Source organism: Pararge aegeria, chromosome 17, assembly GCF_905163445.1.
Source record: "Pararge aegeria chromosome 17, ilParAegt1.1, whole genome shotgun sequence".
Classification (NCBI taxonomy): domain Eukaryota; kingdom Metazoa; phylum Arthropoda; class Insecta; order Lepidoptera; family Nymphalidae; genus Pararge; species Pararge aegeria.
This window is the reverse complement of record NC_053196.1, coordinates 14,830,596-14,855,129: the sequence shown is the minus strand read 5'-3', so window position 1 is coordinate 14,855,129 and position 24,534 is coordinate 14,830,596. Positions and strand designations below refer to the sequence as shown.

The 24,534-nt window shown below is 35.1% G+C and overlaps 1 protein-coding gene across 1 annotated transcript in view; it reads right to left on the bottom strand.

Moving 5' to 3' along the window:
- Positions 1-8,230: 8,230 nt before the first annotated feature.
- The window catches only part of LOC120630801 (ski oncogene), a 96,275-nt gene continuing 79,971 nt past the window's right edge, over positions 8,231-24,534 (bottom strand). Inside the window, exon 2 of the mRNA XM_039900091.1 lies at positions 8,231-9,618. Coding sequence (XP_039756025.1) covers positions 9,103-9,618 — 516 coding nt within the window. The 3' untranslated portion in view covers positions 8,231-9,102. The remainder of the gene's footprint in view (positions 9,619-24,534) is intronic.

The window sequence follows — 24,534 nt, the reverse complement described above, 5'->3', positions numbered from 1 at the left end:
TGAATAAACAAATATTTATATTAAAATAAACGTGTAATCAATTTTTTTTACTTATTGCTATAAAACACACAATCTCAGGTAATAACAACAATTATTGGCACAAGGCTTAACCACATTCAGGAGTACAAGGAAAAGATACTGTCTTTTCCATAACCATAGACAATTTTTACATCGCAAAAAGGTTGTTTAAACAATTTAAAAAATTATATCGTAAGTAATCGAAGATTAAACTTCCATAGACTCAAGATGGATAAAGTAACATGTAATTACATTAAATATCGGTTTTCAAGTTAAACTAATGAAAAACTTAGTAAGAAAGACTTTTGTTACTATTATATCTAGTAAAATAAGTCTCTGACATTGCCTAAAAATCAACCGTATATTTACACGTACATCCAATATAGCAATAAGTAAAAAATGGTAGTTTCAGAGAAAAACCGTATTAATATTTATAAAATAAATATAAAGACAGAGAAACTTTTCACATACAAGGACGTATGTTTATTCAATGTTATTAATTTGTCTCATATTATTACATTAGGTACCCTGTTCATGACAAACAATTCGAAAATAAACTTGGATATAATTTGTTTCATTCATTCAAACAGCCCCAAACAGGAATTGTTACGATTATCTCTGAAACAACACAAAAAACTATGTACATTATTGTTCCGTCAATATTTAACAGCGTTCCACATTTCATTCTAAATAATACCTTCAAGGTTGACTTTTAAATATAAAAAGAGGGTTCTATTTTGCGACTGTCACAGTTTCCTTTAGCGAAAACGTACAACGGTTAATAACATTCATTCATTGAGATCACAGGAGTATGTTATACCCTGGCAAATCACCAATTGCGCTGCAAACCCTAAAGCAGACATCTTTTATCATATGTCGACGACACTAAAACTAATATTAGTTTTTTATTTGAGCTTACCAAAACTAAAGTGTATAAGTGCTACTTTTTCTCTGTATTCCAATGGACCTGATAAATTAACATAGTAAGCTGTCAGCAGTCACAATAATACAATTTTTAGCTAAATTTCGTTTTTTTAAGTCCTAGTCCAAATGCAATATGAGCAATCAGATCCAGTTTTTTTTTAAGTGAACAAAAATTCAATCCTAAAATTCGTTGAACTTATTAGTTCAACGAATTTTAGGATCATAAATGGTTAGGTCATAAATGGATGATAAAATATCAATTTTAATGCAGTTGAGTCCCGCCGTGACCACGCTCCATGCAACTGGGTCGAAATATCGACAAATCTAAAATATTATCGTGGTATGTACCCGTTGAACTATATTTAACAAATGTTGATTAACCATAAAAATCTTAGTTTAAAATCTTTAATTTTAATGCATTTTTATTTATTTTTTCAATATCTTGAAAACTCTTAGCGTCACCTGCATGATAAAGTAAATGATAAAACTATTTTTTTTCTGTTATTGTTGTCTATAAACGTAGATAAAAGGTCCTAGTTGAGGGTTTTAGGCGCCTAATCTAGTTTTTAGGGTTATTACAGCCTTAAACTCGCTCACGTTGTCGTACCATATTATAAAAAGGAAGTATTTACATAAAATGCTCTCACTGTCATTTCAATTTTTTTTATATTTTAAATGGGGCGAGCTTTTGCGAGTGGTTATTGTTGCAAAAGCTAAACTTATATGAGAATGAGAAATTTGGTCTAAGTACGGAATTACATCAATTATTGTAATTTCAATATTAGTCAGTAATTACTTACCTTCAAGTTTAATTTAAGACTGTGATTCGTAGATAAATACTTTTAAGTTATTTCATTTTGAATTGACCTTTAACAAGAGGTTACTATTTTTAAAGTCCCCTGAAAACTTAACCTTTTCATATAATAATAACAATTTAAAGAACTTTAAATTTAAATCGATCAGTGAAATTTCTTAGATTAAATTTCTCTACATTGAATAGTACCAGTTATTGCTTTACCGAAATCTAAATTTCATTCAGTATTCATGTTGCATTCCAATTTTATTATAATACAACCCAACGAGTATAGGCAGATATAAAAAATACTATCTCGCCTTAAATACGGTTGCACAACATTCCTACCTAGTGCTGGCTTTTTCATAAATCATCCGATTTATTCGAACTAGAAGGGGGCAAAACTAAACTAAATAAACTTAAGTGCAAATAAGTCCAGGGCTAGAATGTCCTTTTTATATTGAAAAAATATGCACTAAATTTAAATTTAGTTTAATTTTAGCTCTTAAAATGAGGTCATAAAAAGCCCCAGTTCAACATTTCTTGCCACAGCGTAGACAAATGAAGACAAATATTGCATTTAGCACCATAATTAGAAGACAGTGAGAGATTATTGAAACTTTTCTATCGAAAGAATATGTTACAACCTACACATGGATTAAAGCGTTAATTTTAATATTAAAAATGTCGCAAAGAAATACATTTTAGCTGGAAAAAAAAACCAAATAGAACATATCTACTGTCATTTTTCTTTAATTTATTACTCTATTTTGCACAAGTTTCGTGAGTTCTGTACATTAAACTGTTTCTATTTTACAATATTTTATCAGAAAACTAAATTGGAGTCTAATTATCTACTGTCATTTTTACTAACGTAGCATTCTCTAAAAACTTTGCTCATATTACCGGCAACGTGTACTCACATTGTACAATTCGACTATTATAAATTTTGAATTAAAAAAAAACTAAATTGTCATTGAAAAGTTTCCTTTTAAAATCGCAAATTGTGGAAACGGGACGTAAACTGCCACTTCTAATGCAATAAAATCTTATGAAATGAATGGTTTACACGTTGCTGCTAATAGGCGTAGACTTTGCTAGCACAAAAATACTTTTTCATACACATGTGGTCTCATTTCAGTTTTTTTTGTCTTTGTTTACGAATGGCTTAGCCATGCTAGAAAACTAAAACATACATAATATTAATAGAATAATAAAGATTTATATTTTTTTAAAAACTGTCCTTTTTAAAACCGCTACTTAAACAACATAGTTGCCAATAAATAGTCAAATTATAATTATAATATTTACAATTAACCACTAAGTTAGCCAAGCCAAAAATTATTATAGCACCAAAATACGTGATTCAATAACGGTACTGACAGAAAAGTTTCATAATTAAAATATATATGTCTTATATATTATCGTTACTCATACTGGCATGTACAGTATGTCTCTAATTCTATTGTTTAAAATAAGTTACTCATATTACACTTGCCTGTGGTACCTATTTCAATAATATATTATTAAAAAGTAAAATGGTAATTTTTTCGAAAAGTCTCTTGACTAGAGATACAATCTTATCTAGAAATGAAATACCGTATAACAACTAACGTTCTAGAACTTTACAGCACTCTGAAAGGAATTATATATATATTAAAGAAAAAAAAAAACATTGCCTATAAACGTTTGAGCTTTGCCAAAATATAAAACAGTCACATCCCAAAAGTGAAATCTCATTTCACATTTCTATAATCTATGACCGGGACCTTACCGGATAAACCAAGATGGCGCGCAATCCGCCATTAGAACAATAAAAAAAATCGAAAATTTTATTCGATAAATTTAATCAATTGGGATTCAATCTACATTTTTATAGCCCCATTATTCACAACCGTTATTTAAGAAGTAAAAAACTTAAGTCTATAAATCAGTTGTGAATAAAGTGACTATTTTACCAACTAACATCACATTATGTCAAAATTATTAAGGCTTCTACAAACAGCTAAGAAAATCCATAAGTCTCTGCGACCTCGAAATATGATGCGTCGAATAATAAAGTGCCGAGAGTTTACAATGCCGATTAATCGAACGCCGAAAGAACCAAATACTATTATCGTAACAAAGAAAATATTGACAACGGATCATCAAGTTTACCGAACTACGTAGCCCGGAAATACTGTTACAGAGTTTGTCCGATGAAATACTCATGCCATGCCTATTTTTGCCGCCAAGCAGGCGTGCACCTGGTTTCTTACCAGGGTATGTATTCAGCAGGTCATTTGCATAAAAAGGGCAAAAATCCACCTTCTATACGAGTTACATATAAATTTTAGGGTAGGCAGTGCTTTTGTGAATGTATGAAGTGCACGCCACTGCCGCTAAGTAGCATTGCGGTGTCTGAAGGGCGTTGTTGGTGTAACTATAGTCACATAAGGCTTAACATTAACGCCTCAGATTGATAGACACAGGATCCATCCATCTCATCCACCATCCATGGAGGATGAGATTTTCAGGGTGTGTTCCTTGCATGCCCTGCGAAGTGCCTCTGTTTATAGGCGATGGATTTCAAAAAAAGAAATAGAATAACTTTACGTATATACTAGTATCTAGTTAGCTTACATTTTAGAGGGCCTTCATGGTTTTTTTTAATAAGAACTCAAAAAATATTCTCTTTCATACCTACTTAGTTCGGTGTGAAGGGTCTTGTTTTTGTCGTTTCGTGATATTTCGTTGTGTCCACATTCCTTTGGGCTTACGGTGGATTTTGATTAACCGAGATTGCAAAATTTCGGTGCTGTATTTATTTGGCTTTTATATTAAGAGATTACGCACTCAAGTCGCCACGATAAAGTTTTACGTACCTATTACGTACAAAAAATGTTGCGTACACGCAAAAAAAAAATGCACTCTTACTGGCAAAGGCTATGAAAAACTACATACATATTTATTTTACTGGATAAAAACACCAAAGTATAATAGAAAATGCTAAAAGCGCCTTTTTGGCGTCAAACATTTGAAATTGTGATGAGAGTATATGGCTAGATGTCATTATGCCGAAGATCAGTACAACAGAGTTTTTCTCAAAAAATTTTAGAAAAAAAATCTAGATAATATAGAATATAGGCATAGAACAATCATTACCTAAGGGGCCACACTGGCGGTTTGAGCACGTGTTTCCGGCGAGATCATTTTGGAACGCACTACATTTTTTTTTTTTTTACAAAATATTATCGATGTTTCACATCTCTCCCTTTTTCATAGATTACCTACGTGTCGTTAATTTTGTAACTTATTTTTTTTAATGAATCCCGAACTCCTAATTCTAATTTAAGCCTAACGCCATCTATTGGGGATTAACCTAAAACTACGTAGAACTGGTACTTTCGTACTAGTAAGTTCTGGTGGTAAATATAAGGACAATCAAAAGTTGAAACTTGCTTATTATGCTTTCCAGTTTCAAAAATGACTTATAAATTTAACAAAAATTTAGTACTTAACAAGTATTATTACTTTATCATTGAATTTGAAAATAAAAATACAACGAAAAGTCAAAGGATAGTCGCTTTAGTTTAAACAATCGTTAAAATGATAGTTTAGGTAAATTTTAATAGATATCTATATATATAAAAGAAAGTGGTGTTAGTTACACTATTTATAACTTAGAAAGGATGGACCGATTTTCATTATTTTTGATTTCTTTGATTCCTGTTAATCCGGAATAGGAGGATAAATATTAAAGTACATTTTTTTTAAAATTTAAAATTAAAACAATTATCTAGCCGTTCATTAGTAACAAAACACAACTGACAGCGCACGTCAAGTTGTCTATACGTAATCGTAAAACTGTTGATGTGACCTATAAACAGGTTCCGGAGTAAGATGAGTTTTACGTATTGTACTTTATAAAGACATTGAGATGTCAAATATATTAAGGCGAAATGAAATTCGCGGGGATAGCTAGTAGCTAATAAAAAATAGTAGTGTGCGATTTCTCAGCTATGTTAACTGCAAAAGCGTTCGCGAATAGTCTCGCCAGAAACGCGCGTTTTTTGCCAAAGGCCCTAATATATTCAGGCAGTGACTATGCACATTGTTGTTTAATTTTTTTTTTATTGCTCCAAATTACAGGTAGTCCTTGAATGCTTACGATTTCTTATTTTAGCCAAATATTTTTTTATATACAATGAGGTAGAACACGGGCTAGTCTTTTAACCCTTTATTAATATTATGACAGCTTCGTAATAAACAAAATATTATTCTATGCGATTTTACTCTACATTTTGTATAGAGATTACCTACATACATTTTTTAGGCCGACCTGTATTTTTTTTAAGATAATGAATTTAGACATTTTCCAGGGGTTTCTGCATGATTTTAGCAATCTTATTAATAGATCGGATACAGTGCATTTTTAAGAAGTTAATGACAGATCTCAATACAGATTTTGTTTCATTAGACATCGCTTTAAATATTTGTAACATAAATAATCCGAATATTATTGGAATAAATAAAAACTAATACTTATATATTAATGTAATTGATAAAAACAATTTAGTATAACAAGACTAGCCGGAGTTGAAACATCAAATCCTAAAAAAAAACATTGAATCGTAACTAGTCATAAAATCCTTTAAAGCGTTATCCATATAAATTAATAGCGGCCATTGACCCCAAATGCACTATATTCCGATCTATTAAATAGTATTAAACTTAAAATTTGAGTGCGACTTAAATTATTCTAACTTGCTTTAATTCGCAACGGTACGGTGTAATTCCTAATTTTTTAATTTCTTGAACTTCCTGCTCGCTTCGATATTAGAGTGCGAAGTGGGAGATTTTTTACCTATTCGATGGCGTCATAGTTAACTACGATTTATATGATATCGAGAGAGCGACATCTATACATGAGCCAAATTAGATATGGAATGTTTACAAACAAATCGTTGCTTAGCGACCAATGACACGCAGATGTTGTGAACCTATTGAAATTTTTTGAAATTATTCTTAAGAATACTTGAAATAAATAAATCAGACTGTTAGACATATTTATATGTATATTTACCTATATTTTTAAAATTGCAACAGTTTTAGTAGTATTTAACTAACTTGTGGAAACTTAATTGGTTTATGGGATATAAAAACACAAACTTTAATTTTACTCTTATGTGTTAAAGAAAGGGTTGTTTCTCTAAAAGCTAATAAATTATACTGGGTTCGCTCTGTGCCTTTGCCATGAAAATTTCACTACGCTTCCAAGTCAACTCGAATTGGGTAAATCAGGATCATCCATCCATCGTGACCAAGTTTGTTAATCGAAAAAAAAAAACATTATGTTATCTTTTGTAATCAATTTGACGATGGATCAAAAAAAAGACCTAATCTTACTATTCTGCGTAGGTCATTGTATGATTAGTACTTACGTACGTAATATAGGATTGTTAGACATGTAGTTATAATTAAAAATTTGTATTTTGATTGTAAATTTTAGTGCTAAGCTATTTTCCTTACATATTACGCACTGGGCAGTTAATTCACCTTTCAGAAAGCGGCGTTAAACTAACATTTTAATGTTTAACTTGGAAATGGTAAGGAAATTAAAATTTTTGATTGTTACTACACATGGTGATTTTTGGTTTGTTATATGAATTCCACATCGAGTTTGGCTACAGTATACTGACAGTACGGTTTCCTATAATTACAACTAGATGGCGCTACATCCATACCGAATAACGCGGTCGAATAAGTAAACGTACTGCAGAAAATCTCGCAGTTGACACTCGGAACATCCTGCAAATGTAATTTTATCTTTGTCCTTATACAACTTGGACTTCAGCAAAGTTACCCCTGCTTCTAGATAATATGTACACCCACGATACAGGCTTGCCTTGTGTGGGTGCCAACGGAAGTTCTAATTAAGTTAAACAAGTTTTCATTAAAAAAAAAAAAAAAGATTATTTACTTATTTGCAATTCACAAGGTACAGTCGAATTTTATTGATAACGCCAAACGTTTGTTATGAAATCCGTATTTATTTAGGGTTCCGTATCAAAAGGATGCCGACGGGGCCAGATGTTTTAAATTGAATGATACAAGAAACATAGTTTTCGCTCGATCTTAATATTGTTATTATGTTATCTTTTATATTGCCCCGTGGTAAAGAACCCTTCAAAGTAAATCAAACTCGAATTTAGCTGTTTATTTGTATTAAAATGTTTCATCATAAACATGAGTCCTTCGGCTCGTTAACTTTGCTTTATCCGTAACAACCATCGGAGTTATTTTGTGTTTTTATGAAATAAATTTATGCAAACAGATATATAAGTGGATATATGTGAATCACAAAAAATCTAATATTTTAATGTTATTTGGTTTAACTGAGGTTTTTATACAGAGTTATTTCTTACACACTTCCACAAAATTAAGAATATAAAGAATCCGTGTACACGTCTAATATTGAAGCATCAAGAACCACTCGACTTTAGTGGTGTTTCTCGAACATGCCGTTAGTAATTTCATACATTTAACAGTTTACAGTAATTATTTTACCTCTTATGTTCTTAAAGTCTACCATATAACATGAAAGAAATGGGAGTTAACAACATTTCGCGGGTGTGAAGTGGGATGTTTGGGACGTCTTCTTTGTATTTGGATACAATGTTCAACATACAATAATGGCTGTAAGAGGATTCTGTATGATCTTAATTCCGTGCATAATTCATGTTTTGTTACTATTGTCTGTGAACGTTGAATCAAACAGTGCATTTCTGTATTCAAAATGGTAACAAGAAAGGGGAAAAAAAAACCTAATCATAAGTTAAAACTTAAAAATAACCCTGTATAAATTATGCTTATGGTTGTAGGATTTTAAAAAACTATTTTATTTATTTATATTACGTGAGTATTATGTTATTATTGAAAAGCAGAGATGAGGTTATACAAAAAAGGTAACAGCTGTACCTTCAGAATGGCACACATTAAAAAGACTACAAGATCATCTGTAAATTATGTAGAAAAAAAAAACTTATAAATTCATTAACTGTACTTCAGTGATTATGTACATTACTTTTGTATCCGTTATCCAGCAGCATTATTTTTAATATTGCCATTATTAATTCAATTTGATCAAATCATAGACAATAGAGTTGTACAAAACCGTATCGCGTCGCAACAGCTGTCACAGATTAACAATAATAATATATCAAAGATTTGAAAAAGTTTTTTTTAAACGTAGGCGTATTTACACGGCTCGACGACGCGGCGCGTTTCCAAACGTCAATTCTTTCACAACTTTGTACTCTGAAGACGCAATATCCTAGCGTTCATCACTTTCACTTAAATCGTAACCTGACGATCACTCGCGTAGGTCAACACGGCCGGCCATCGGGGTCCTCCGTTGGGGAAGAGGTAGGCTCTCGCTTCGTTTCTATTTTCTCTTCTAATGCTCGCTCCCGTCGCTCAATCTCCCTCTCTCTTTCCTGGAGGTTCACTTCTCGCCGCGCTAGTTCTTCCTCTCTTTCGTTAAGCTGTCGTTCTCTTTCCGATAACCTTGCTTCTGCGTCTAGCAGCCGCGCTGTTAGTTCTGGATCCGAAGGCGGAGGGGAGGTGGATGATGTAACGTCATCCACAGGAGGTGTTAGAGGTTTTAAAGCTACATTTGGCTGGAAGTCTTGCTCGAACCTAGTGCAATCTGCCACACGGACGACTCTTTCTGGGTGCTGTAACTCCGGTTCCCTCTTCCCCCAGGGCCTGAAGGCTGGCACTGTTCTGTACCGCAGATGCGCGTAGGGGTCCAGATATATCGCGTAGCTATAGTCCTCGCTCCTTGCTTTCTTGGGAGGCGACTCCGGAGGCTCTGGCTTGCATACCACCGTCTCCACAGCCTGAAATTGAGAAAAGGGGTATTGAATATTTTTGTTTAACTGTACATTGCTACTTAAAATAAAATGCGTCTTTAGTGACCTCCCGCCAATCCTTCCTTGCCACCAATGCCTGCGCCAGCACGCAGTGGGCCAGCGTGGTGGACTGCGACCTTAACCTTTAATCCTTATCAAAGTGGGAGGAGACCCGTGCCCTTTGGTGGGCCAGTAATGGGTTTATATGATGATGCTAATGATATGACCTCACACCTTCACGCTCTCAGGTCTGGGATAGCACAGTTATAATTATTTAAAAGAATTTCTGATTTCAAGCGTTTGCATTATTATAATTAAAAATTCATTTATTTCAGGTAGGCCTAATATAAGCACTTTTGAAATGTCAAGTCTGTCTGTGTGTGTGTGTCAAGTGACTCTACCACCGGTTCGGAAGGCAGATTCTACCGAGAAGAAGCCCGCAAGAAACTCAGCAGTTGCTCTTTTCCAACATCAACAATTTACATTTTACATTTAAACATTCATTTTTCTATCTTGTGAGAGATGAAAGTGGAGCCGGGTGCTTCCAAGCAACCTTGTCATTATTATATTATCTATTGACACAAAATATAACGTATTTTATAGAGTCTGTTGTTGAGATATATTTGCGTAGGAAGCATTAACAGATTGTTTAAGTTTTTTGTTTTACCTAAGTTACTTAAGGGATGATGGGACTGGCATATCCGTGTTGGATAAAAGTCCCAAACGACAACGACAACCGTCCTAAAAACATAATTTTATTTACATTTGATTATGTAAAAAAAAAGTTTTGCTATTTTGAGATTTGTAGAAATGTTATAGCAGTAGTATTGCGTATTTTAATCTACAGTAGAAATGTGTATTCCATTCCGAATAACATTGCGTCTTGTTTTGACTATTTACAATCGCGCTGTGACGTCAATGGAAGGAGAAAGTCTACTGATAAGCGTGAATTTACTGTATAGGTACCTACCTACTTACTGTCTATCACTTCACTTCGAGTAAACAACTTGGGTATTGCAAAGCCATTAGTACCTTACTAGTTTAAAATACTATAGTGTATAACGTGTAAATGAAAACCGAAGTAATATTTCAGAGGCTTTAGAGGTATGAATGAATGAATGAATGAATACACTTTTATTTTACACCAAACAAAAAAGTAGTTACAGAGATATTAATAATGAGCAAGAGAGTACAATTTGGCGAGGTACATTATATACTGTCAATGAGACTTCATCTGTGAAACCGAATCGCACTCTTCAACAGTATTCCGTTACACGTTGTATAGTTATGAATGATTGTACGAATTAATACACTTTTATTGAACACCACATAAAAATACTAAGAAAAATTGTAAATTCCAAGTTTAGAGAATGCATACAGATTGGCTGCATTATAGCTACATAACTAGTTATTTAAATTTTATTTCAAAATTCAAATTCAAAATTCATTTATTTCTAGGCCTGATTTATAAGCACTTTTGAAACGTCAAGTCAGTCTGTTTGTAGTGACTCTACCACCTGACCGGAAGGCAGATTCCACTGAGAAGAGCCGGCAAGAAACACATCAGATTGCTCATTTCCAACATAATTTTATAGTTTATAGTTTTAAGATTATAGACATAAAAAGTAAAAAATATATTCAGGATGACAGACTAACTTTTTTCATCGATTTAAGTAGGTACAGGTTCTCAATGATTGAATGATGTTTGAGAATTTGTTCTTAACTTGATGTCGGTTTGCTAATGCCTTAAGTTACGAACTTGGGCTCTTAGGATAAGGATAGTCATGCTGAGGCCCTATGAAGCCGTTTAAACTGAGAAAAGGGGCATGTTAAGGAACCCTGGTCTCCGTGGTACGTAACGTAAGCAAAATCGCGCGTACAGTGTAGATGTCGGGATTTCTCACTAGATCAAAGGCGTCGAAATATTGGCATCATCTTCATCCCATTATCGGCCTCCTACAGTGCAACGGTTACCTCGCAGGATGAGAAGGGTGTAGGTATTCCACTATGCTGACCTAGTGCAGATAGGTGGACTTCACACGCCTTTGGGAAAGTTTTGGAGAACTCTCAGGCATGAAGGTTTCTTCACGATGTTTTCTTCCACATTTATAGCAAGTGTCATTATAAAACGCACATTATAAACTCCGAAAAGTTTCAGGTGCGTGGCGGGACTTGAACTAGGTCCCTCCAAGCGGCGGCGTAACCATTAGGGCATCCCGGACTTCGAACTATTGTGTCTCTTATTACTGTATATCTGCTTATAGAAAAATCCTAATAGAATATTAAAGATTACATAAACTATAAGAAGGCTTGAACAGGTATAAATTGCTCTAACTTTAAAGCTAAATATTTATTGACTTTGAGATGGTTATAACAAAAAATGGCTAAGTTTGATGTGGGCTATTCTTATATCAGGGTGCGATTGGAATCCTCCTAGCTTTAGGTTTAAGTTAACGAATAGTTATCACCATCACTTGACAATAACGGAAACAAATTTATATGAACGCTTCATAAGTGCCTGTGATAGCTGATAGGCATAGATGAATAAAGAATTTTTGATTTTGTAATTTTTGGTTAGTGAGCAAAAGTCGCATAAAACCTACTTACTTGAACGCGAGTTAAAAATGCTTAAAAACCTAATATCTAGCGCCACAACATAATCACGCCCGTCTTACGTAATGCAGGTAGGCTGGTGCCAGGGCTGTGACGTACCCCGGTGGGTTGGGGCAGACGCGTCATTGTGAACTCGGCGGGGGGGAGCACAAAGTGTATGTAGGTCGCTGGGGTGCAGACGACCCCCAGACGGCCTCTCCCTGCCCTGCAGTGACGCGCGAACCCTCGCCACGCCAACTCCTTAGGCGCAGGCCTCACGGATATCACAATCCACGTGTAACCCCGTACCCTTTGTACTAAGGGTACAGGGTTACACGAGTAAGATAAAAAAGATCGCTCGCAATAGGATAGTCGTTTTTGAGTATCTAAATACTTGGACATCAGAGTAAAATGAATCTTATTTATTAAGCTCCAAAATTAAGAAATTAAAAAAATCAAAAAACACTCCACTTTAGTATTGTTTCTCGAACAGGCCATTGGTTACCTCATTCCAATTTAACAGTTGTCTGATGTCTTAATGAATGGAATATAGCTTATCGCTACTGCTGAGTTTCTTGCTGGCTTCATAAATGCGAGTACTTAAGTAAATTTAATTTAGTTTTTTTTTAGTTTAAGGCTACTGATATAGCTACTTAGGTTTTGAACGAATTACTAGTTTTCTACTTTGGTAAGATTAACAGCGAATCTCTAGCCGATGTGGAATAGACAAAACAACTTCGACGTCCATTACCGAACGAACTGGCAGATTGTTTATCATAGCGCAGGGCTGTCACTAATCATAAATGCCCAATTTCACATAATCATTATTTCGTCGTGGAGTCTTTAAAAATGTCAGTCGGTTAACAACAAAATACATTTCGTTGTTTGTTTTATTAACCGCATTTAAAGAGTGCAATGCTTTGTGTTCGCCTGTCATTGTATTACATTCATTTATTCACTTATATTAACCATTCTCTTTATTTTAAGAAATTATGTATACAGAATACTAAAGCCGGAAGGATTTCTTTTATTTTTATTCATCGATTTGCCCTTTAAATGTGGACCGATTTTGAAAATTATTTCATTGTTTGAAATCATTTTGTCATCAAGTCAGGATCGGGGAAATCCTCAAATCTGAGAGAAAGTCGGTTTTTTTCTTTTGACTTTCGTATTACGACAATGCCGCACAATTATTTATCAAACGTTTAGCGTTGTAACCATAGATTATCTTCTTCTTTTTCTTCTTTGTCAGAGTGGTGGTCATCATGAAGTGACGCTGTTTGGAGCTGACGTTAATCGTGGTCTCTCTGTGTGTACTTGCACGATAACTTTCTTGGGAAGATTTGTAGCAGTGGTCTCCCCTTGTTTTCTGCACCAGTGTTTTTGGAGATTATTTTGATTTTTTTGATTCTCAAGGCTGCTGAAGCCTCTTCTGACTGCTTGCCCAGGCAGGCATTAGCGGATAGTACCAACCATAGATTATACCGCCACACTACCAACCATAGATTATACGTAGCCACAAATACATGGGTATGAGGCCATATTTCTTTCGTTTGCACAAAGGCAAGCGCAACGGACTGAACATTGGAAAACGTATATAAAGAAAGGTGGAATTTGGAAATATGTAGGTATTTCCAAATTGCATCCATTTCAAAGATCATTGGACGTTCATCAATTGATTTGTTCAGTTAACTATTACTGACTATACTATTTGAAACTTGAAAGTTAATCCAAAATAATTCTATATAATATGAACGAACGATGCATCAAAACGAATCTCAAGTAACGTTGAGGAAATCGTCAAAACATAACGGTTGCTAAGAGTTTAAAAAAAAAAGTATAATAATATAATAATAATTGCTGCTGTAAAATAAATGAATGCACAGATTTTAATATAAGTAATCCTTTGAAATGTTTAATTATTTAAATCGGAAATATTTTTGGGGTTCCGTAGTTTCGTAGTTCCGGGTACTGTTTTACAAGGGATTATTTACTTTGACATGATTGGCTGTCTGCCTGTCTAATCTGCACACTTAGGTGTATAGTAACGGTGTGGTTCTCCTTACAAATGTATTTCCCTATTAGCCCCTGGAAAATGCCGGTAAAACGATTTTTTTTTGTTGAAAAACTAGGAAAGCCTAGCATTTTTACAGTCCCTGATTCCATTTCTAGTATTTTTTCAATTTTACATATATGAATATAGTCATTTTTAATATATTCCTTTATTTTATAGAATAAAGTATAAAGTTGTAATAAACAATTTATAACCAATCTAGGTAATTAACATGTTTAATCAATAGGATTTCATATAAAATTAACACAGTATGATACGCAAAAACAATTTTGTTTCTAATTGTTGCTTTCAACTTATCTACGGTGTTTCTATAACAGCGGAACTTCTAATACCTATCTGACGCACACTTGACATATTTAAATAAATTACCCAAACTGCGTCTCTATAAATAGGTGAGAAGTGAGCTATAATAATATGTATTATAATGTATCTCGTTAATGCTAATCAGACAATTACTGAACTTCTAATCTTTTACACGTGTTTTACATTTTGATATCTACGTAAATATAATAATGATGCGTAGACATTTCCCGCCTTTATTATTGCATGAAATCTGTTTTTTTTTTGCTGTTACGATGGGACGTAGACGTTATGCTACGAGTATGTCTTGGGCGTTAGGTATTTTGATAATAATCTGTTGAAAAAATTTCATGCCGATTTTAATTTGGTTTGTGCATATAACTATCCCATAAAGGTCACCAAATTGTAGGTTGTAAGTTACCGCTCTATTTTGTCTTTGCATTGTTTGTGACTTTTCTTTGTGGCTGTTTAGTTTGGAAAATAGTAATGTATTCATTAATCAGTCTTATAAGTGGGAGTGGGCGATTTGGGAATTTATATTTTCGGAATTTTCTCTGCCTGATTTGGTGGATTCGATCGATCGTATCGAAAAGCGAAGTACGATGCCGCGTAGGTACCGATTAGGTGTATGGGTTAAATATAACTGCCATACCCTTAACAGGTTAGTCTCTACCATCTAAGACTTCATCATCACCCCACTTGAGATTGCAAACAAGAGGTAACTCGTAGTGGGAAAAAAGGCGAAATTTCAAATCTCAATAGTGAGTTTTGCTGTCTTTATAAGTCGTCATCATCATCATCATATCAACCGATAGACGTCCACTACTGGACATAGGTCTTTCGAAGGGAGTTCTAAAATCCACCCTGATAAGTACAAAAAGTTATTTCGAAATCACAGATATACATTTATTTAATTTGTTGAACATGGCAACCCTGCGCCCGCCTTCAATGAGCGCGTTGCGTTTGTTTTAACAGCGCTGGAAATGGCGCGGATTCCCGCCGGCCGCCATGTTCCTGCAAGTCGTCGGTTACTTCATTAAAAGCTTGTTGATTTCGTTCATTACGGGATTACAGCGTCAGACGAGTTCACAAGCGCATATAGATGTACCAACTGCTATATGTTTTATTCCGAGACATCCAGACGTATCACAACGTTTTTATTATCATATTTTTTGTTGGCAACATCGATTCTTTCAATGACCTCTACCACTGGACAAGGTGTTGTCACTTTGTCTTTGTCTCCAATTGACGATTTCATTTAATGGTTGACGCCATTTTGGTGCTGCCAGCGGTCAAGCTGTTATACAAGTGTTATAGGAACTAAGTGTTTTTCGCAAGTCAAAAATAATTGCAAGAAATACTAATATAAGTTCCAGATTTTGGAAAGTTTGGGTACACAATAGATGGTTTGACGATCTAGTTGTAAATCGGCATATCTGAAGATACTTAAAAGTCTGTAGATTTCGTTCATTACTCGATCACGGAGCCAGACGTGTTTATAGCATGGCTATTCTTCAATGAGACTACTATCGTTTGTTTTAACTATCGCGCCATTAAGGTTTTATCGCCCCATCTCGTGTCCGAACCGTACATAATGGGCTAGAGTTCATGAGGTACATAATAACATAGATATAAACTAAGACTTTTTTTACCGGCTTGTCCGTTTCCAGTGCTCATGATGACGATCATGTAGAGCACCGGCTCATTTATCATTTGAACAATTTAGGCCTTGGTCCACCGGTCTACGCAAGTGCGGGTTGGTGGACTTTACACGCCTTTGAGAACTCTCAGTCCTGAGAGTTATCCGTAATGTTCTCATAGGTGTGTAAAGTCTACTAATCGGTGCTTTTTTTTTATTCCTCTTCGGTTTAACCTTCAACTGGTTCTACTGGCTTATAATACACATTTAATACATCGAGGATACTATTCTATTGATGAACTCCTTAGTGACAAAGACGCACCAATTTGCAGCAATCCAATTTGTAAAATTACATGATATCTCAATTATTAATTATTAATAATAGTGTGACATTAAATCCTAATTCTATAATTATTGTAAATCGAAATTATTCTTATGTTTTAAGTTGACAAATACTAATATTTTGATTTTATTTTTCTATTTTTTACTTTAGCTCTAAGTTGACACATATTTTAATATTTAAATCAATTGTAATAAGAAATTTTAATTTTGATAAAAAATTTAAATTAAGTACAAAATAAAAATAATTTCGACAAATTTTGTTGCAATGCCCCGGCGGGGCGTCATGTCTCTTATGTATGTGCATGTAGCAATTTATAAACAATATTTCATAAGGAAAATGATGTTAGAAAAGAGCAACTGCCAAGTTCCTCTTGCCGGCTTCTTCTCGGTAGAATCTGTCTTCGAAAACGGTAGAGTCACTACAAACAGACATACTTGACGTTTCAAAAGTTATTTGGCCCACTTGAAGTACCTAAATGAAATTTGAACCAGACGACCAGAGAAAATACAGTCATTATAAAAATCCAATTGCCTCTGCCAGGGATCGAACTCAGGCCCTTTCAAGCGCTCCCTATAAAATAATAGTAGTAGAATCCACCTTAACTTCTGAACGCCCAAACAGATTTGAATGTACCTATACGTCTTTTAGTTTTATAATTTTAAAAAGTCTACTATCTGACGCCAATTTTAAAATTCGAATTCAAAAAGTGTCCCGCAATTGTTTTTTTTTCTTTATTTAGACGTTTTAAATCCAAAACCTTACCAAAAACAAAACAGACGTAGTTAAGGCTCCAATTTACATTGGTTGTTATGCTACTTTATATATATATAATAAATAATAAATAAATATACTACGACATTACACACATCGCCACCTAGCCCCAAAGTAAGCGTAGCTTGTGTTGTGGGTACTAAGATAGCTGATGAATATTTCTATGAATATAATACACAGAATTACTTATAATATACAGATAAACACCCAGACACTGAAAAACATTCATGTTCATCACACTAACATTTTCCAGTTGTGGGAATCGAACCCACGGCCAGACTCAGAAAGCAGGTTCGCTGCCCACTGCGCCAGTCGGCCGTCATACCGAATACATATTTACTCAAATAGTAGTAATATGTACTTGAGTAAATATGGATATCTCGGAAACACTTAGTCAAACAAAGTCTACGTGTTGTCTGTTACGATAGAGATTGATAACAATTGCCGATATCAGTTGTTTTGTAGACCTTATCAGCTTATCAGTATCACCTTGAGTGTCATTGTGCAAATTATTCGAAAATAATGCGAAGTATTCGACAATTTGTTATCATCTCTTATCATTTATATCGTGAGGATGTAAAGACAGTCTAGGGCAGGGCTGGTGAACCTTTCTAGAATTGTTTTCTAATTTAATATAAATAAAGGTAAGTTAGCTGTGTTAATTTAAGTTTTTGGAAATGCCCAAGGGCCCATGTCTTTTCGGGGTGTTAAGACAGTCTACATCAGGGCTGGCAAACCTTTCTAAAACTGTGTGCTAATTTAATAAAAAATAATGTTTAACGTTGCAGGAAGCGGTCCCATGAATTTTGAATTCAATATTATTTCGTAATTCAATATTATTTAACTGCCATCTAGCCTCGAAGTAAGCGTAGTTTGTGTTATGGGTACTAAGATGCCTGGTATTATTGAATAATATACATAAAGACATATAATAATCTTAAAGATAAACACCCAGACACTGAAAATTAGCGTTCAACACACGAACATTTTCTCGTGGGACTCGAAACCCACAGCCACACATTAAGAAAGCAGGGTCGCTACCAACTTCGCCAACGGCGTCACAATTCACGTTGTTTGTGGTAAAGTTTCACGTCTCTGGCGATAACAAAAGATTTACCGCACTTGATTACATTTGTCTTTGCTATTGTGTCCTTTTTATCATACACGCACAGAATGATCAACATGTTGTGTATTGTGTCAAAAAACAGTGAAATCGCCGCTGCACGTCTCACTTCAAACCCGCATAATGTTGCTAGCTCAAATACTTTTCCTATTTTCCCCATTTCAAGGAAAACGTTTTGTACCTTAGGGGTAAAATAATTACTCCTAACTGCTAAATTGAGTGAAGTAACTAGCCGCCTGTTCGAGAGACACTACTAAAGTGGAGTGGTTTTTGATGCTTCGATATTAGTCGTGTACACGGATTCTGGTTGTTCTTAATTCTGGGCATAGGCCCTTATCAATTTCCGTGATAATAAACATATTATAATTATCAGTCGTCCTCGTAATGTAATCAATAAAGATAAAAACACAACTTCGCAAATTCCAGGCGGAAGTTAATTTAGAAAAACATCGTTCTCTATTGTCTTCCAAACTCTAACTTCGACTTCACTTTCGGGGTGCCGGGTTTGAATGCCTGTTAGTTAAGTGATGTGCGTTTTAAGCGATTCAAATATCACTTGCTTCTACGTAGAAGGTAAACATCGCGTCGTGAAGTCGTGTTGCACACAATTAAGGGCTAAGGATAATATATATTGAAAACAGAAATACAAGAAAAATAAAAATGCGCAAAGGCGATCTTATCGCTTTAAGCGATCTCCTCCAGACATCCCTTAGTGAAAGAAGAAAATGATTAATGATTATTAACTGGTATAATAATATTTCTTCTCGCAAGAACCCCTCTTGACATCATAAAGGCCTCTTCCAGAGATGACCACCGGACTCTATCTTTGGCTACTTGCATCCAGTTTATGCCGGCAACTCTAACGATATCGTCTGACCATCTTGCATGCCGTCACGTCAGCCGTGTTGTCCAACTGTCGTCACTCATCCTAGCTATGTGACCTGCCCATCGCCATTTTAATCTTTGGCAGTAATGAAGAGCCTCTGTTACCATAGTCTTTTGTCGTAAGACGTCATGGCGGATTTTTTGAATTATTTTTATTTTCATGACACTTCTTTGACAATATTTGATTTTATTTTTTATGCGATAGGTGTATTTCCAGGTTTGGCAAGCATATTAAGCGATTAGTGTTATGTCCTATGGAATCTTGTTATGGGGTAAAGCAGCTGATATCGAAACTATATTTATATTGCAGAAAAGAGCTGTACGGTCAACATATAAACTTAAATCACGCGAATCCCTCCGTGAGAAGTTTAAAGGAATAGGCATACTTACTGTAGCTTCACAATATATTTTTTAACAATATAGTATTTGTAAGACAACATATTAGTCTTTATAAATAAAAAGTGGACATAAACAGTCGACTAACAAGAAATGGTCATAAATTAGTGTCATCTGATTGAGTATACGCTTTTATAATATGATTCCAAAGTTTATTTTAGACCTGCCAATGCATAAGTTTAAGGAATTTGTTAAAACACATTTATTACAGCGAGGTTACTATACAATTGATGAATTTCTTAATGACAAAGTTGCTTGGAAGCATCCGGCTCCGCTTTCAGCTCTCACAAGATAGAAAAATGAATGTTAAAATGTAAATTGTTGATGTTGGAAAAAAGCAACTGCTGAGTTTCTTGCCGGCTTCTTCTCGGTAGAATCTGCCTTCCGAACCGGTGGTACAGTCACTACAAACAGACAGACTTGACGTTTCAAAAGTGCTTATATTAGGCCTACTTGAAATAAATGAATTTTTAATTTTGATAGACGGCAACAAACATGTATCCAATACCTTATGGGAATATTACTGCTATAACCACCCCTAACAGATTGGTAGTGAGTTAGTAATTAAAAAGAATCGGTTGATGTCATGCTGATGGCTCTTCCAGGGTTACCCTGGTAAAGTAAATATCATCATCATATCAACCCATTACCCAGCCCACTACAGGGCACGGGTCTCCTCCCTCAATGAAAAAGGGTTAAGGCCGTTGTCCACCACGCTGGCCCAGTGCGGATTGGTGGACTCTACAGTTTAGAACATTATGGTGAACTCTCAGCAGTGGCGTGCATAGCGTATGCACAGAGTATGCAGATAATATAAAATGAAAAAAATCCCCAGTACGAGTTATAAAAAACTTAGGATCTGCATTGTAAGAATTATAAAATGCCTGCCCCTAATTTTGCGGCTGACGTGACGGCATGCAAGATGGTCAGACGATATCGTTAGAGTTGCCGGCATAAACTGGATGCAAGTAGCCAAAGATAGAGTCCGGTGGTCATCTCTGGAAGAGGCCTTTATGATGTCAAGAGGGGTTCTTGCGAGAAGAAATATTATTATACCAGTTAATAATCATTAATCATTTTCTTCTTTCACTAAGGGTTGTCTGGAGGAGATCGCTTAAAGCGATAAGATCGCCTTTGCGCATTTTTATTTTTCTTGTATTTCTGTTTTCAATATATATTATCCTTAGCCCTTAATTGTGTGCAACAAAGAGTTTATCTATCTATTAATCTATTTATAAATGCAATTAAGAACTACTTTTTAATTTATATTATTTTAATTTTTTCTTTTTCTTTTTCATTCTTTTATTTGTATTTTATGTTTTCACGTAACATCCTTATATGTATTGCAGTGTAATCTGTAAGCAAGAATTAAAAGGCTTTTTTATTTTTTATTAATCCCATACCCCTTATAATCAAGTAGCGCTGTTACCGAGCTTTGGTATGTGGACAAGTAAACCCCAGTGGATGTAAACAGGGGATAAAATGTATGTATTCAGCCTATGCTAACTATGCTGGTAAGTAGATACTAATTATGAATGCAGCGTGGGTTGGATGGAATAGACTCGTGTAGTTGAGCATGGCTCGATATAAATATCTGTAGTCTTAGTACAACATGTGCGCGCTCGTAATCGAAGAGTCATCTTCGAGTACGGAAATACTTGTACTACGGAGTAAAATGAGTCGTATATACACTTAATTAAAGATCAAATTTGCCTACAGTTCTTTAGCTCGGGCTTTTGACAGAACGTTTGTAAAACAAAAATTATAAGTACAGGATTTGCGACTCTAAACCGAGTGGCTTTCAGTGCATTTTACTATGAAGATACAGAGTTTAATACTCAAAAACGATTCTTCGAATGCGAGCGAGCAAATCTAGGCTATCAAAAGCCCAAGCGGAAGAATTCTAGGTAAAGTTGAGCTTTAATAAAAAGAAAATAAAATCCATTTTACTCAGATGTTCAAGTATTTAGACTTGTAAACCACTCCTCGATTGCGAGCGAATCAATTTTGTACTAAGGCCACTGTTACGCAAACCGACAACGCATACCACCCTGAGGGAGGCAGACTCCCACCCCCAAACGCCCTCTGCCGACCAAGGTCATTACCCACACGCCCTGCACTGGAAATTCAACTCTAGCTCACACGAAATACAGTTTGAATTCATATGATTGTACATCTTGCCAAATTCCATTCGAAGATGTGACCTATCCATATAGAACGCTGGTCTAAATTCCTTTGTGTGAGGCCCGGCGACGTAGTATTCCGCGTAGTATGAACTCCGGGTAATCAATGAGACCAACCTGGTTGTATGAATTATGTATAGAGCAGCTCATTTGGGCGGACGACGCTGGTTGTTTGGAAACATTTCCTGGGTGCTCGGTGACATTGCTGTCGGAAATACGCACTAAATGGCTCTGTGGTGTTAAATTTTGTAACCGTTTATACAAATACCCATTCTGTGTGTTAAGCTACCCCTAGTTTAGTCAATTTCGTGCCATTAAACTGCGAAGAATGGATTTATTGCCATATATCTTGTAATCCTAGTGCTTTTTATAAAAATTATCCTTATGTACACCTCCAGGATGTAACTTATATAACGTGTGAATGTATAACTTATGTACTGTCTCTGAGACTTATCTAAGAAACAAACACAAACAACAGACAAAGTTTATACTGAAAGAAATCAGATACAAAATTAAAATCAAGTGTCTCCTGTCACTTTATTCTACACTATCACCTACGCGTCGCGTAGCGTAGGCACAATGCGCGTGTCGGTCTTTCATCTACGGTTGTCATAAGTAAATACATAGAATGTTTTGAAATAGTTTGTATGGAAAATTAAATATGCTTCTTTTGATTTTATATTTTACTGGGTGATTCCTTATGAAATATACTTAGGCACCCTTCAATATTATTTCGTAATTCTGTTACACGTTGTGTATGTGCCAAATTTAATCAAGATTTGTACAGAAGCTTTAGTTACCACATTACCGACAAAGAAGTGCCGCTAAGCGATTTAGAGTTCCAGTACGATGTCGCGTGGAAAACGATGGTACCTAGGTTTCATTGATGCCATGCCCCTAACAGGTTAGCTCGTTACGTCTCCTACTGCTTAGCAAATTACCAGCAGTTGAGATTCCAACAAAGCGCTAACTTGTAGCGTAATAAAAAAATAAACGAACAACAGAATTTACTCGACCAATAATCCTGCGACATATAAAACCCAAGGCAGCGCTAACGTTTACATTCCGTCGTGGGAAAAACAAAAGCAGGCAATCCCCAATGGCATCACAGATTTTACTGCCGCAAATAAAGCAAAACATTCCTCGTCACGATCTTTTTGCGTTTCTCTCACAAATGTTCATGCCACGGCCGCCATTGGTATACGATATCCGAGATGCTAACAAAAAAGTCGAGAAATAAATGAATAAGTAGGTATTCTCTTTTTTTATATTATAATCCTATGGACGTCTCGCTACTACAACTGTAATTCAATGTGTCGTTTGTATGTTAATATTGTATGTGTTTCGTGATGTAGAATGAAGTAGGTGTACTTTCTTTATTTTATTTGTCCCGCTCCTGGGCACTGACCCTTTATTTAAATCCCTGCCTTGGAAGAGAATGGAATACAGGGATTAATAGAAGATAACTTATGCTATACAATTCAGTGCTAATTTTACAGCAAATCGAAAAGTATTAGCTAGGCATGTGGTGCTAAAATTGTTAGGAATACCATTGTTTCTAGGAAAGCAGGGTTATCTCGTTTTTAAGAAATCGTGACCTAACAGAGTCCGGGAAACCTCGGCTAATCAAAATTATAATCATGTCAAAGCGATCGTTAAAAGCCGCCAACTAGTGAGTATGGACAGTATGATACAGACCTCACGTAGTAGGAAGGTTTTTGGATACCTCCCTTCTATACGAAGACTTTGCATTAACATATCAAGCAATTGAGGTCCACATCTGGACATATATCTTTTTCTGCAAATACCAATCTTCGTTTTTTTTTATATCAATGACTTGTAGCTATTTTTTTATTTGGGACGAAGGACATAATTCCCACACTGCGTGGTGAGTATCGAAGTTTCCGAGAAGTCCTAATGTGATGGTCAGAGCATTGTAATAAGTTTCTGGAAGAGATCTCCGGTGGCCAGTGGCTTTAAGCCGCAACATAGCAAACGTACAGTACATTGAGCTTACCGCCAACGCTCAAAGCAGTATTGTTTTGAATAAGTCATAACTTGCCGTACCTAAAACAAATTTGCAGCCCATATAAACCCCAAAAACTATTATATAGATACTTTCATGAGTAGTGTTTGTATCCTCTTTGAATTTATTTGATAGAATTTTTGTTTTATTTTATGAATTTATGTAATGATTTGTGATATTCCCCTAACAGTTATTGTTCGTTTTGTTTATACTTATGTACACGCTTTTTCCCGTGGTGTTGTAGGCCTCTTCTGAAAATCAGCGTTGCAATATTTCCTAAATACAGAGCATATCCATACCACCTGATTAATAAAAAACCTGAAAACCCTAAACCTGTCGACCGTTATTGGATCAGCATTGTCTAAAGCTATAGCTCTCTCTAGTCTTTGGAGACCTGTGCTTATCAGTAGGTACGAAACATATTAAAGTAGTGATGCTGTATCCAACTGGTTACGGTCTGCATCCGCAGTCAACTGGTCGATTTAACACAAAATTGCATACTTTGTACGGAGATAATAGCCACTGCTTGGCAAATATCAAAATCTTTACATATATATTTATTGTGTGCGCGT